Here is a 13,251-nt window from a genome sequence, read left to right on the forward strand (position 1 = left end):
GCATCATGCTTTACATAATCTTTCTTATCCATAAACTCATCTGATCTTCACAATAACCCTTCGAGATAGGTGCGTCACCTCCATTTTACTGACAAGGAATCTGAAGTTGGGAGAAGTAATGTTACCTATTCCACCTCAGCAATAAAATCAGACCTAGGAGGCAGTTTTCTGGACCTTTCATGAATGCTCTATCTGTCCAGCGCTCTCTTCCAGAAGGCATTAACTAGCCTCTACCTCTCTGATAACCTTCTCACTCACCAAGCTTCTACCCTAGGAAACTGGGGGCATTTGTAACCCCAGAGAGTTAGTCGTTTTCAACGCCATCTTAAATCTTTTCCCAAACTGGCTACAGTCACCCCTCACTTCCCACCTCCCAGAAATAAATCCTCCCTCTCAGTCAACCCCATCTCTTTCTTCTCCATCCTTCCTCTTTGGTCCTCCAAGCAACTTCTCCCAGCTCTGGGGCCAGGGGTCAGGAAGGGGGCCCACAGGTGGAGGAGGGAGGGGGAAAGCTTCCTACAGGGAACTCCTCTGGCACTTAGCTCTGGGGCCCTAGCACTTAGCTCTGCCCAAGTCAGCTTCTGGAATGTCAGCAAGGTTGCGTAAAGAGGAGAGGGAGAGCAGTACACAAGGGTGGGGGAAAGGTTAGGCACAGGAAGCCGTGGGAGAGAGCGCTGGCAGGCAAGTCATCCGGATTTCCCCAAACACACCATTGACCCCACCAGGAAACCTGTTGATGAAGCTCTTGGCATCTTCTTCAAGAAGGGTCCTCCCGAGGTCACCTCGGCTAGCCCTCTGCCTCTAAGTAGATTGTTTCCTCTGCTTCTTCCAAGCTGACTAGCTGAATGGCATGGGCCTTTCTGCCAAGGAAACTGAGGTCTAGGTGTGGGGACGTGGCTTGTGGAGGGAGAGTAGGATCCACGTGCTGAATCCAGCTGTGACTCCTGCCCTTGAACTCCCACCTCTTCTTTGCCTGGTGTTCAGCGGGGGTGACGATGATATCACAGGCGTGGAGTGCCAGCCACGTGCTGGGCGCCAAGCAAAACAGCCGGGGCGAGTGTGTGCATCATCAGTGTCTGGGAAGGAAGGCCACCCAAAGAAGTGAGTCTGGTGGAAAGACTTGACAGAGGGAAGGGAGGCACCTTGCCGGGTGGGGGCGGGGAAGTCCAGGATAAAACTCTGCTGCTGCGAGGACCAGAGAGAAGGCCCGGGCTGGCACCGGGGAGGGATGCTCCCTCAGCCTCCTCTACTCTGCTTCTCCCAAAGCCTGCAAATGCCCCAGACATGAACCAGCCCAGGCCCCGCTACGTGGTAGACAGAGCCGCATACTCTCTCACCCTCTTCGATGATGAGTTTGAGAAGAAGGACCGGACATACCCAGTGGGAGAGAAACTTCGCAATGCCTTCAGGTAACGTGGCTTAGAGCCCAGATCCTCTCTCCTCTGCTTCCCACCAAATCCTTCCTGCACCAGGGCTTGGCTTCTGCACCAGGATCCCTAAGACGAGACCTAGGGAAGCCCGGGGGGAGTGAGGTTCTGGATGCTGAACTTAAGATCCTGCAACCACCTCTGTATTGAGACCCCAAGGGAGGACGGGGAGTAGGAGCAAGAACCACTCACAGGTTCAGAAAGGCTGTGGGGCACCCCTGAGCCCCTGCATGGCATCTCCCCATATGCTCAGTCCACCCAAGTCTCTCTTGGGCATTTAAAGTTGCTATAGATGGACATGTTACAACATGGAGGGGGAGGAAGCATCAGAACCCTTACTCCATGCCCTGGTCCATTCTTACAAAAAAAAGCCTAACGCCACCATCACCCCAAACCCTTTGTCCTTTTCCTCCTGGATGTCCCTTCCTTCACCTGGTCCAGAGAATGCCCAAAGGAGGACCTAAATTCCTGGACTTTCCTGAAGGGGACCTAGCAGGGTGTGGTCCAACAAGTCCCCAGGTTCCTTCCACTCTCAGAGCCCTGGAACTGCCATGGTAGGCAGTGAAACCTTACCTCCAAGGAAGGGGCTGCCCAAAGTGAGCTGTACCCACACCTTGGGAGCCCAAAGGCTGCAAGCGTTGCCCTCCCCCTTGCCAGATTCCTGGTGGATCTTCTCGCCCTGGCTGTGAGCTGGCTCACTCTCCCTTGCTTCCCCGGAGAAACAGCTGATTCAGTAACCTGGATTGAGGTCACTGAAGTAGAGATGCAGGTGGAACTGGTTCAGGCTGGGGTAATCACCCACTTGAGTTTTTATTAATAACCCCAGCCCAACCCTGTTTCTCTTGGGAGTCTCCATCTCTGCTCAGGTACAGTCAAGTTTGGGTGCCCAGTTTCTGGGCACTGTCCCCACAGCTGTGCTCCTCGGACAGATGAGCCCTGCCAGTCTTTGCCCAGAAGAGTTGAGGTTTGGGTTGCTTCTATGCTGGAGGGATGAGGTGGTCTTCTGTTGCCCTAAGAAATTAGGACAATGAAAACTACAAAGGGATGTAGTGAACTGACAAGTTCCATGATACTGGTATGAGAGCCGTGACAGTGCCTGGCACAGAGAAGGTCTCCAATAAATATTTGTTGAATGAATGAATGTCAAGAAAGTGAATTCCTCTCTCCACTTCCCTCTTGGCATCTGTTTCCAGTTCTTCTTTCAGGCTTCAGATTGCTGTGTCCAACATACAGCAGACTTACAAGTAAGGTTGGGCATGGCCTAGCTCTCAAATCAGTTGTTTTCCTTTCCTTAGCCAGCTCTCTATTCGGAGTCTAGTCTTCCTGCCACAAATAAACCTGATCAAGTTCCTGCAGGACTGGCTGTCCCTTAGTACAAGGTTTGAGAGATACATTAAGGGATTCACCATCAATCCACCTCCCCTTCCAGCATCCCAGGGATGGGAGAGGCACCTGTAAGCCCTAGAAGAGACTTGTGAGTCCCATGTTGATGGTGGTGCTGTTTCATGGCGTGTTAGTTGGGAAAGAAAGTCTGCCCAGACTTTCCAAGATACAAAGCATTTTCTGTGTCGGTTTCAGCCTTGGGTGACATCCAAGGGACCCAATGTCAGGGAAACTATTATTGAACAAGAGCAAAAAGAAGGAATTGGTGCAGGGCAGGAAAGGAAGCCTAATCAGAGCAGGCCAGTGAGTCACCAGATGGGCCCTGGGTATTTGAGTTTCCTCAACTGGGAGAAGGAAAGCAAACGGTCCCCCTCCCACCCACTTCCAGTCATCAATCCATCGGCTGTCACCCTTGAGTTTGTAGGCCCTTGTTCCTACCGCTCCTGAGTTTCTATGAAAGGACTTTGAGGCGTTCAACAAACACCCCCACCCAGTGTTCACCAACGAACAGCTACCCCATTCTTCACCCTCCACCGCCAAGGAATTAGCAGGAGAAAGAACTCCGATATGGAATTAACACACATAAAGGATGGTGAGTCAGCAGAGTGGCACCCTGCAGGAATAATAGAGCCTTCCATCTACGGGAAGTTCTAAGAAAAATGGCAGCAGCCAGCTCTCACTCAGATTTATTCATTTATTCAACAAATATTTACTAAGCACCCCTGTGTGATGTTCAAGGTGTACAAAGATGAACAAGACAGGCAGACTTTCCCCTTGGTGGGTTTGCTTTCTAGTGAGAAAGACAGGCCAAAAGCAAGTAACTGCAACACAAGATGCACACAGAGATGCAGGAACCCAGATGAGGGTGCTCAGGACTGCATTCAGTCAGACAGGAACTCAGAGGCACCTTTCCTGGAGAAAGGCCGTCTGAGTTGGGAGATGGACCCCATACCTTAGGAGGCTGAGCCGCCATCAAAGCCACTCCTTTAAGCTGAGTCCCAGGTAAGCAGCCGGCAGCCAGAAGACCTCCAGCTAATATTCAGGGAGTGTTGACAAGCTCTCGAGAGAAAATTTCTGCCTTTTCTCAGTATCCCTGGCACACAGTACAGTGTGGATGCTTAGTATCATATCTGAAATTGGAATGAATTTTGAATGAATGAATGAAATGAGCAAGATATCATAATCCCTCCCCAACTCAGAGTGGCCAAACCACACAGAGCTGACAGGAAACCCGCCCTCTTTCTCTCCAGATGTTCCTCAGCCAAGATCAAAGCTGTGGGGTTTGGGCTGCTGCCTGTGCTCTCCTGGCTTCCCAAGTACAAAATCAAAGACTACATCATCCCAGACCTGCTGGGTGGACTCAGCGGGGGATCCATCCAGGTGCCACAAGGTGAGGGGGTCCCCTCAGCCAGGCCTGGCCTGCTGCTCTCCTGGTTCATCTCCCCACCCCGACCCATCCTTCTGAGATACCCGTAAGCCAACCCCACTCCAAGCCTTCAATCTCTTTGTCCTCTGCAGGCATGGCATTTGCTCTGCTGGCCAACCTTCCTGCAGTCAATGGTCTCTACTCCTCCTTCTTCCCCCTCCTGACATATTTCTTCCTGGGGGGTGTGCACCAGATGGTGCCAGGTAAGGTCTCTCCCCTCGGCAGGCCAGATGACCTGGACCATAAGATTGGGTGGTGTGGCAAAGGGGACCCCGGGGGATGGTCCATCTGCATTTCTCTAGAGTTGGTGCTGGTCAGTCCTAGAGGAAGGTCACTGTGAAGGAAGTCAGTCCCAGGTGCTTGGTGACCTTGGAGGAACTACCTCTGTGAGCTCAGTTAGTATTCCCTGTTCCATTTCCCTCCCTAGAATGAGAGGAAGACAGAACAAGCTAGATCATATGTTGGCAGAACAAGATACACTGTATGCTATTTAGGGCTAAACAGATGTGAAAAATTACTACCTCACTCCTGGACTGGTCCCTGCAGGCCATTGCAAAGGCAACTGGACTCCTCCAGTGCTAAGCAAGATGGAGAAAAGCCTGGTCACAAGGGCTGCTTTCAGATTTAGGCTCTGCTTGTATTTCTAAGTTCATTTCCTCACAGGTCCAAGGAGATAATATTGACCACTGAAGTGAAAGCTTCTTGAAATGCGTAGATCATGGTTAGATGTGAACAATTGCTATTATGCTGAAGAAGAGCCTTGGAAGTGTGGGAGTCCATTCCCCTAGGGGTCGGGAAGCATTCCTGGGTCCCTGTCTGATTTCCATGGGCGTGGTCCAAACCTCTGATTTTTGCTGGCTGGGTGGGCACCACAGGTACCTTTGCGGTTATCAGCATCCTGGTGGGTAACATCTGTCTGCAGCTGGCCCCAGAGTCGAAATTCCAGGTCTTCAACAATGCCACCAATGAGAGCTATGTGGACACGGCAGCCATGGAAGCAGAGAGGCTGCACGTGTCAGCAACGCTAGCCTGCCTGACCGCCATCATCCAGGTGAGGGGCACGGCCCTCAATACTGCCGGGAGGGCATCAGACAACCCTACCCCTGCCTCAAAGCCCAAGCTTTGATGTTAAATCTAGTTTAGTACTCTACCTTCCACTCCTTCCCAACCCAGGGCTAAAGAGGGTCTTGAAATTTCAGTCTCTCCTCCCTGCACCTAGCAGGACCAAACATAACAACAGCAGCTGCACCTGGTAAAACTGTCCCAAGCTTTAAGACAGTCTAAGAGACTTGCAGCCTCTCTCCACTACCTCTTGGAGAAACCCCACTCTGCCAGCACAGACCTCCACACCACACTGCTTAGCTTCTCTAACATCCCTCACCCCTTCCAGCCTTCTCCAAGCTACAACAGCAGTTGCACAACATAAATTGAGCTACTCCAAAGGATTCTGTTAGGTTTTATGAAGGATACCCAGCATGATAGAATGCAACAGCAAGATGCAGTCCCAAAAAGCATCTTTCATTCATTCAGTTAATGTTTTGTGCCAGAAACTGGGCTACGACCCAGGATGCAAAGATAAGTGAAAAAGAGGCTCAGTTCACGAGTTGCTCACAGCCCGGCAGGGGAATGTCCACATTGGATATTATGTGGCTATGTCCACAGATACATTTGTATGCAATGGGGTAGGCTGCAGAATAGAGCTATGTATAAAGAGCTGTAGGAACACAGAACCGAGAGCCAGGGAAGACCTCAAAGAGGAGGTGGCACTTGACCTATCTTAAAGGATAGGTAGAGTAGAAGTTAATCAGTAACTAGAGGAACAAGGTACGGAGGATGGTCCAGGCAGAGGAAATAGCACCCAAAAGCACTGAAACCTAAGAGAGAGCAGGGAATGGTAAGAGAGTTTGGTGTGGCTGGAGGGTAGATGGCTAGAGAAAAGACTGGAAAGGTCATCAGGGGTCAGACATTGAAGTCCGGAGTCTGTCCACCAAGCAGTGGCCTTGGGTTCAACTGGCAGTTTATAAGGATCCTTTGGGCTGCAGAGATGATGGGTGTGAGGTGGGTTAGAATAAAGGCAGGGACCTGTTGGGAGATTCTGCAGAGGTCCAGGCAGGAGTAATGGGAGTCTAGACTAGGTGGCTGCAGAGAAGGAAATGGGGTAGACTCCATACCTTTTTTCTAGGAGTGTTAACAGAGCTTGGTGATAGATTGGATGTGGGAGGTGAGGGAGGATGACTCTCAAGTTTTTGGTTGGGCAACTGGATTAATAATGTTGTCATTTAGTAAGAGAGGAAACACTGGGGGAGAACCAGTCTTATTTAGAGACAAGGAAACTGAAGGGAGAGAGGTGAGGTGAGAAAAAGGCTCATGCCCTAAAGGATCTAAAGGTCTGATGGCAGGCACATAGGACACAGTAAAGGGCAGGACAAGGTCACAGAGGGCTCATTTTCCCAGAGTGCCTGCTACTCCAGGGCTGCACAGAGTTCCAGGTCTGGGCCTGGGTCAGGCAGGCTGTGGGAACAGTGACACATCTTGGTCTTTCCACCACCCCCTTTCTCATCTCAGATGGGCCTGGGCTTCGTGCAGTTCGGCTTTGTGGCCATCTACCTCTCTGAGTCCTTCATCCGGGGCTTCATGACGGCCGCTGGTCTGCAGATCCTGATCTCAGTGCTCAAGTACATCTTCGGACTGACCATTCCCTCCTACACAGGCCCAGGGTCCATCGTCTTTGTGAGTCTGGAGATGTGCCCCTGCAAACGGGATGGGCTCAAGCAGACACATAAGTAGGGTTGGCGGCTCACGCCTATAATCCCAGCACTTTGGGAAGCCGAGGCAGGAGGATTGCTTGAGCCCAGGAGTTGGAGACCAGCAACATAGTGAGACTCCATTTCTACAAAAAAAATAGTAATAATAACCAGGCATGGTGGTGCATGCCTATAGTCCCAGTTACTTGGGAGACTGAGGCAGAAGGATCACCTGATCCATGACTGTGACACTGCACTCCAGCCTAGGCAAAAGAGTGAGACCCCAAACTCAAAAAAAAATAAAATAAAAACAAGTTGTGAGTTCCTTATTATGGGATATCCTCAAGGAAGGGCTAGCTGACCCATTGTTCAGAGAGGATTCTGGGAGGGAGGGTCAAATGCATCACCTCAAGGGCTTGCTGAGGTTTTCTGTAATTAATCCCTGCAGAAAAGGAGATGTGCACTCTCCATCAGTTCCCCCATTCCAGTGCCTCAGCCTCTCCCTGCCAGGGAATTCCTTCCTTATATGTTACTCTCCATCACTCCCCCCTTAGCTTGAACTCTTCTAGAAAAAAAAGAAAGCATTCTTATCCCAGCATGAGCTTCCTATGTGCCTTTCGAGAGAGGGTGGTGGAAGACAGCATGGTGTTCATGACCAGGGTCTGAATTCTGCTTTGGTGTGCTTCCATTCACTTTGATGGTGCCCTAGGGTGGGGTAGAAGAAAGGGTGGGAGCCTGTGAGCATGATGCTGTCTCCCCAGACCTTCATTGACATCTGCAAAAACCTCCCCCACACCAACGTTGCCTCACTGGTCTTCGCCCTCATCAGTGGAGTCTTCCTGGTGCTGGTGAAGGAGCTCAATGCTCGCTACATGCACAAGATCCGCTTCCCCATCCCTACAGAGATGATTGTGGTAAGGATCTTGTCCAGAGCTGGGGTGTTGGAGGACCAGACTTGAAGGGCTGTGAGAAGAGGAGTCCATCTCCAGCCAGGGTGGGGGAGCCCCTTCTCATTCCCCTGGACCCCCTCACTGGCAGCCAAGAGGACCGAAAGTAGATGGGAGTCCATTCCATGCCCTTATCTGTGGTTCTTTCTGCTCCCCAGATTGTCCCTCCAGCAGGGAGGCAGGGGAGTAGAATTTGGGAACCCCAGAGAAAAGGGTCACTTGAAAGAGATCTCTACTCTGGCCCCAACTTAGGGTCCCCATTCTCTACTCTGGATTTGCAGGTGGTGGTGGCTACAGCTATCTCCGGGGGCTGTAAGATGCCCAAAAAGTATCACATGCAAATCGTGGGAGAGATCCAACATGGGTGAGTTCAGATGCCCCAGGAACCTGGCCCCATCCCCATCACACACCCCACTGAGCTCAGAGAGGAGACGAGATGAACTCTATGAAAGTGCATTGTAAACTATATGACACTGACTACATGTGAACCCTTCCTGAGCAGAGCCACACAACCAGCCCACGCTGGCTGTTTTATGAAAAAGGAGTCTCAAAGACCACGCTCGTCTACTGACATGGTTAAACAAAGCTTCTCTGATCAGCCCCTTACTGGCTCTTTGCCTTGCTCTAATGCATTGGTTCTTTATCCCTGCAGAAAGGGAGCTATTAGGATCAACAAAATTTGTTAAGCATCCACTCTGTGCCAGGTACCATGTGGGGCCACGGGAAGAGGGGCAATGCTTGTCCTGCAGAGTTGGAGCAGGCGACAGAGGGAGGGCTGGAGGTCTGAAGGTCTGGACTCATGAGCATAAAGTGTCCAGAATCAGGAAGTAAACAGACTCCTCTGTGACACACTGGCTCTGCGACCTTGGCCAAGTTAGGTTCTCTAAGTCTTGGCTTCCTCCACTGTAAAACAGGAGTGAGGATTCAGACTGGATAGGAGAACTTAGGTAAAGACCCGGGCATGCCGTGGGGACTGGCTGGTCCCTGTGGGCTGGTAAAGGCCTCGGCTGCCCTCCCCCGTCACACCCTTGGGCCCTGCCTCCTTCCTGGCTCCTCGGCAGGTTCCCCACTCCGGTGTTGCCTGTGGTTTCTCAGTGGAAGGACATGATAGGCACAGCCTTCTCCCTGGCCATCGTGGGCTACGTCATCAACCTGGCTGTGGGCCGGACCCTCGCCAGCAAGCACGGCTATGACGTGGATTCGAACCAGGTAGCTCCAGCTAACCCCAGCAGGGCTGGGTGGGATGGCCAACACAGGCCTGGTACAAGATATCTTGGGGCTCTTTGGGGTGAGGTGAGGCGCGCTGCCTGACAGCAAGGAGCAGGGACAAGACCTCTTCTTGATTCAGAGTATGTGACTTTACTGCACAGGATCGCTCTCAAGTCCTAGGCCCAAGATCCAGCTTGCCTGGCTGACTCTGTGGCTGACTATGCATGGTCCATCCCCACACTCCGTGCTGGCTTCTAATCCTGCCCTTGCCCCACAGGAGATGATTGCCCTGGGCTGCAGCAACTTCTTCGGCTCCTTCTTTAAAATTCACGTCATCTGCTGTGCTCTCTCCGTCACTCTGGCTGTGGATGGCGCTGGAGGAAAATCCCAAGTGAGTCCTGTCCTAGCAGAGTTGGGTGGGGATGGAAATTGCCCCACAGAGAAGCCTGGGCACTGCCAACCCAGCCAGCTCTGCCCCCTTGATCCAAAGCCATCTGTTGGGAGCAAATCAAGAGCAAACATTTCACACCTACCCCCTATACCCAACTCTTTTCTCGGACCAGGTGGCGAGCCTTTGCGTGTCTCTGGTAGTGATGATCACCATGCTGGTGCTGGGGTCCTATTTGTACCCTCTCCCCAAGGTAAGTGCTCAGCCAGAGAGCAGGGGACAGCGACAGACTCCAGTGAAAATGGTCCCTGAGTGTTATGTAGCACTCAACGGATTGCAGAGTGCCATCATTGCCATACTTAGTCTCAATCACAACCTGTGAGGTAGACAATGCATTCTCCAGATTTTACAAGTGAGGGAAACTGAGCCTGAGAGTCTAAGTGGTCTGTCCATGGAGAGAAAGCTCACGGTGCAGGGCTGGTCTCAAATTCCAGTCTCTGAGTCGAACCCCTGGGCAGTACCTGTAAGTGCCAGGCACTCACACAGCCCAGCTAGGAGGGCTCTGCGCAGGATCCATTTAGGGGTGAGGGAACAGAGGGAGGGCAAAGGTGGGGCCAGGATGGACCCACGGCCCTAACGCCAGCCCATTCCAAATCTAAGATTGAGTGCAGAGATGTGGGGGATCTTCCAGCTGGAACTCCAGCTCTGTCCTGCCAGGCTCCAAGGGGAGGTATGTGTAAGAAGGCAAAAAGAAGGGGACACCCCAGCTGCCCTGGAGCAATGTTCTGCTTCTCCAGTCTGTGCTAGGAGCCCTGATTGCTGTCAACCTCAAGAACTCCCTCAAGCAACTTGCCGACCCCTACTACCTGTGGAGGAAGAGCAGGCTGGACTGTGTAAGTGTGGGGCAGCCTCTGAGCACACCCATGCCCCTGTCCCTCCTCCAACCCCATAGCCCTGTCGGCTCTGTCCCAATAAAGAACCCTCTAATCTGCCACTTTCTGATTAGCATAGCTGAGTGGTTAAGAGTCCAGGTTTTAGAGGGAGACATCCTATGCTCAAACCCTAACTCATCTGTTCCCTGGCTCTGTGGCCAATAGCAAGTCCCTCAGCCTCTCTGAGTCTTGGCTTCTTCACCTGTGAAATGGCTACTTTATTCTCTCCCCTCCAGGGTTTTCTGTGAAAAGAAATATGATAATACAAGTAAGCTATATGTTGTCTGGATTTTAATTTGTGCTAAAAAAAAAAATGCTGGTTTTATGACTTATAGCTCAAAAAAAAAAAAAAGCAAAAGGAAATAGCTATTATTTTTTTAAAGCCTATAACATAAAGCCAGAGGACCAGGGTCTTGAACAAGTTACCAGACTTCTGTGGGGTTCTATTTCCTTGTCAGTAAATGAGGGTGACAGTCATGGCTGCGTCAAACCCTGGTCCTGGGGATTACATGAGCTCATAATGGGAAAGCACCATGTAACCAAAACATTCTGCAAACATGACTTCTTGTTGTGATTAGTCACTCACTCCACCGCATGCTCCACTGACAATCGTAAGAGAGGCTGGTGTGTATTGACGACACTCCATTGTCTCCATCTAAGCCCCACCATAATCTATGAGAGAGGATTAACTAACCTCCCTGAAAGGTGATGAAACCAAAGCTCAGAATGGTTAAGCAAATCATCGAAGGCCACAGGTAGGTAGGAAGTGGCAAAGTTGGGACTAGAACTCTAGCTTGAACTCCAAACATGTAGGTTGTACTGTCTCACATGGAAGGGAGGTTCAAGGAAGGAAATCCTTAAAACCAGAGAAGGGAGTGGTTCATCTGGGGTCCCCAGGGAGGGAGTGATGAGGATAGGGAGAAAAATTATGTCTCAATTCCCAGCCCAAGAATCTGTTTTTACCATATCCTAACAATCCCCCTCTATGGCAATAGTCTCTTGTGTTCATCAGCACTTTGTGTTTTCATTTGATCTTCACAACAATTCTCTACAGAAATCCGGGTAGTTTGTTTCCTTTAGAGAAACTGTGGGATCCTAAAGGTCCATAGGGGGCAACTACCAAAACTTCATCCAGGCTGGGGGTGGTGGCTCATGCCTGTAATCCCAGCACTTTAGGAAGCCAAGATGGAAGAGTCGCTTGAGGCCAGGAGTTCGAGACCAGCCTGGGCAACACAGTGAGATCTTGTATCTACAGAAATAAAAATAAAACTAAATTAGCCACGCATGGTGGTTTGCACCTGTAGTCTCAGCTACTCAGGAAGCTGAGGTGGAAGGACCACTTAAACTAAGGAATTTGAGGCTGCAATGAGCTAGGATCGCACCACTGTACTCCAGCCTGGGCAACACAGTGAGACCCCAACTCAAAAAAAAAAATAAAACAAACAGAAAAACACTAAAAACTTCCCAGCCACACAACCAGGACCCCAGCTCCAGGTTACAGTCTTCTTATAGGAATAGCATGTAACTTGCTGCTAGACAGAGAAAGGAAGTACACGTTTATTGGTCACCCATTGAGGACCATCACTAGGTAGGACCTTTACATTTCTAAATTCTTTAATTCTTTCATAAAGTAGGTAGTATTATTATTAGTATTACTCTCTCTTTGAGGATTAAAAAACATAGCTATTATAGAATCAAACTTTGAACCAGGTATATCTGACTCAAGATGCATACCTTTATAGATGCTGCCTCTGTGTGTGCTGAGATTTCTATTAACAACACAGACAAGATCAGGCAACCACATTCAATCTAAGGCAAATAGGCAAGTGTAACCAAAGCACAAATTATAAAACGTTGCAAAAATGCAACGAAGAGGGAAGGGTGGGTCTGAGGGTAATCACGCAGAGGATGACCTTGGCTATTCCAGGAAGACTTCCTGAAAGAAGCAGTTATTTCCCAGGCCTGCTTTTGACATCTCTTTCCTCACAGTGTGTCTGGGTGGTGAGCTTCCTCTCCTCCTTTTTCCTGAGCCTGCCGTATGGTGTGGCAGTGGGTGTCGCCTTCTCTATCCTGGTTGTGGTCTTCCAGACCCAGTTGTAAGTAACAGCTTCCTCCCTCCCAGGCACATCCCTGGGGTCCCTAGGCCATCCTGTCCAGGCTCCCATGCCAAGGCCTGGCTTAGCCCACTGCACCTTCCATCTCAAGACTTGGATCTGGAGGTACTGCCAGGCCCAAGGAGAGCCCTCTCCAGCCAGGACTGTGGGCACAGCCTGGGCTGTTTGACTTCCCATATCCTGAATACCCCAGAAGTCTTGCTGGGGAGGGTCGAACAGAGAGGGCTGACTGAGAATGTAGGGGAAGAGCAGGTGGGTGAGACGCAACATCCTTCCAAAGGCACTGCCAGAACCCCAAACCAAGTGGGGCCCCAACCCAAAAGAACAGGGCAGAGGACATATCTGTAATACAGGCTGGGGATACCAAAAGGAGGGGGTCCTGGCCAGGGGAGGGAGGATGCTGAGTGTTGGGAGACCCCTGTCTTCTCCCCTTAAGAACTCAGAACCAGCCGGGCTTGGTGGCTCAGCCTGTAATCCCGTGCTTTGGGAGGCTGAGGTGTGTGGATTGCCTGATCCCGCGGGTTCGAGACCCGCCTGGGCAACTTGGCGAGACCACATCTCTACAATAAATCAAAAAATCAGCCAGGCATGGTAGTGCGCCTGTGGTTCCAGCTACTTGGAAGGCTGAGGTGGAAGGATTGCCGGAGCCCAGCAGGTCGAGGCTGCGGTGGCCGGGAGCAG

General features: G+C 51.0%; 1 protein-coding gene across 1 annotated transcript in view; it reads left to right on the top strand.

Moving 5' to 3' along the window:
• Positions 1-1,235: 1,235 nt before the first annotated feature.
• SLC26A9 (solute carrier family 26 member 9) overlaps positions 1,236-13,251 on the top strand; it is a 20,285-nt gene continuing 8,269 nt past the window's right edge. The window contains exons 1-12 of the mRNA XM_008064000.1: positions 1,236-1,409; positions 4,061-4,200; positions 4,329-4,439; positions 5,112-5,287; positions 6,802-6,966; positions 7,742-7,894; positions 8,209-8,291; positions 8,989-9,136; positions 9,414-9,527; positions 9,700-9,777; positions 10,322-10,417; positions 12,446-12,552. Of these exons, the coding sequence (XP_008062191.1) occupies positions 1,285-1,409; positions 4,061-4,200; positions 4,329-4,439; positions 5,112-5,287; positions 6,802-6,966; positions 7,742-7,894; positions 8,209-8,291; positions 8,989-9,136; positions 9,414-9,527; positions 9,700-9,777; positions 10,322-10,417; positions 12,446-12,552 (1,496 nt within the window). The 5' untranslated portion in view covers positions 1,236-1,284. The remainder of the gene's footprint in view (positions 1,410-4,060; positions 4,201-4,328; positions 4,440-5,111; positions 5,288-6,801; positions 6,967-7,741; positions 7,895-8,208; positions 8,292-8,988; positions 9,137-9,413; positions 9,528-9,699; positions 9,778-10,321; positions 10,418-12,445; positions 12,553-13,251) is intronic.

This window comes from Carlito syrichta, unplaced genomic scaffold (genome assembly GCF_000164805.1).
Source record: "Carlito syrichta isolate Samal-C Ts95f unplaced genomic scaffold, Tarsius_syrichta-2.0.1 Scaffold100611, whole genome shotgun sequence".
NCBI classification, from domain to species: Eukaryota; Metazoa; Chordata; class Mammalia; order Primates; family Tarsiidae; genus Carlito; species Carlito syrichta.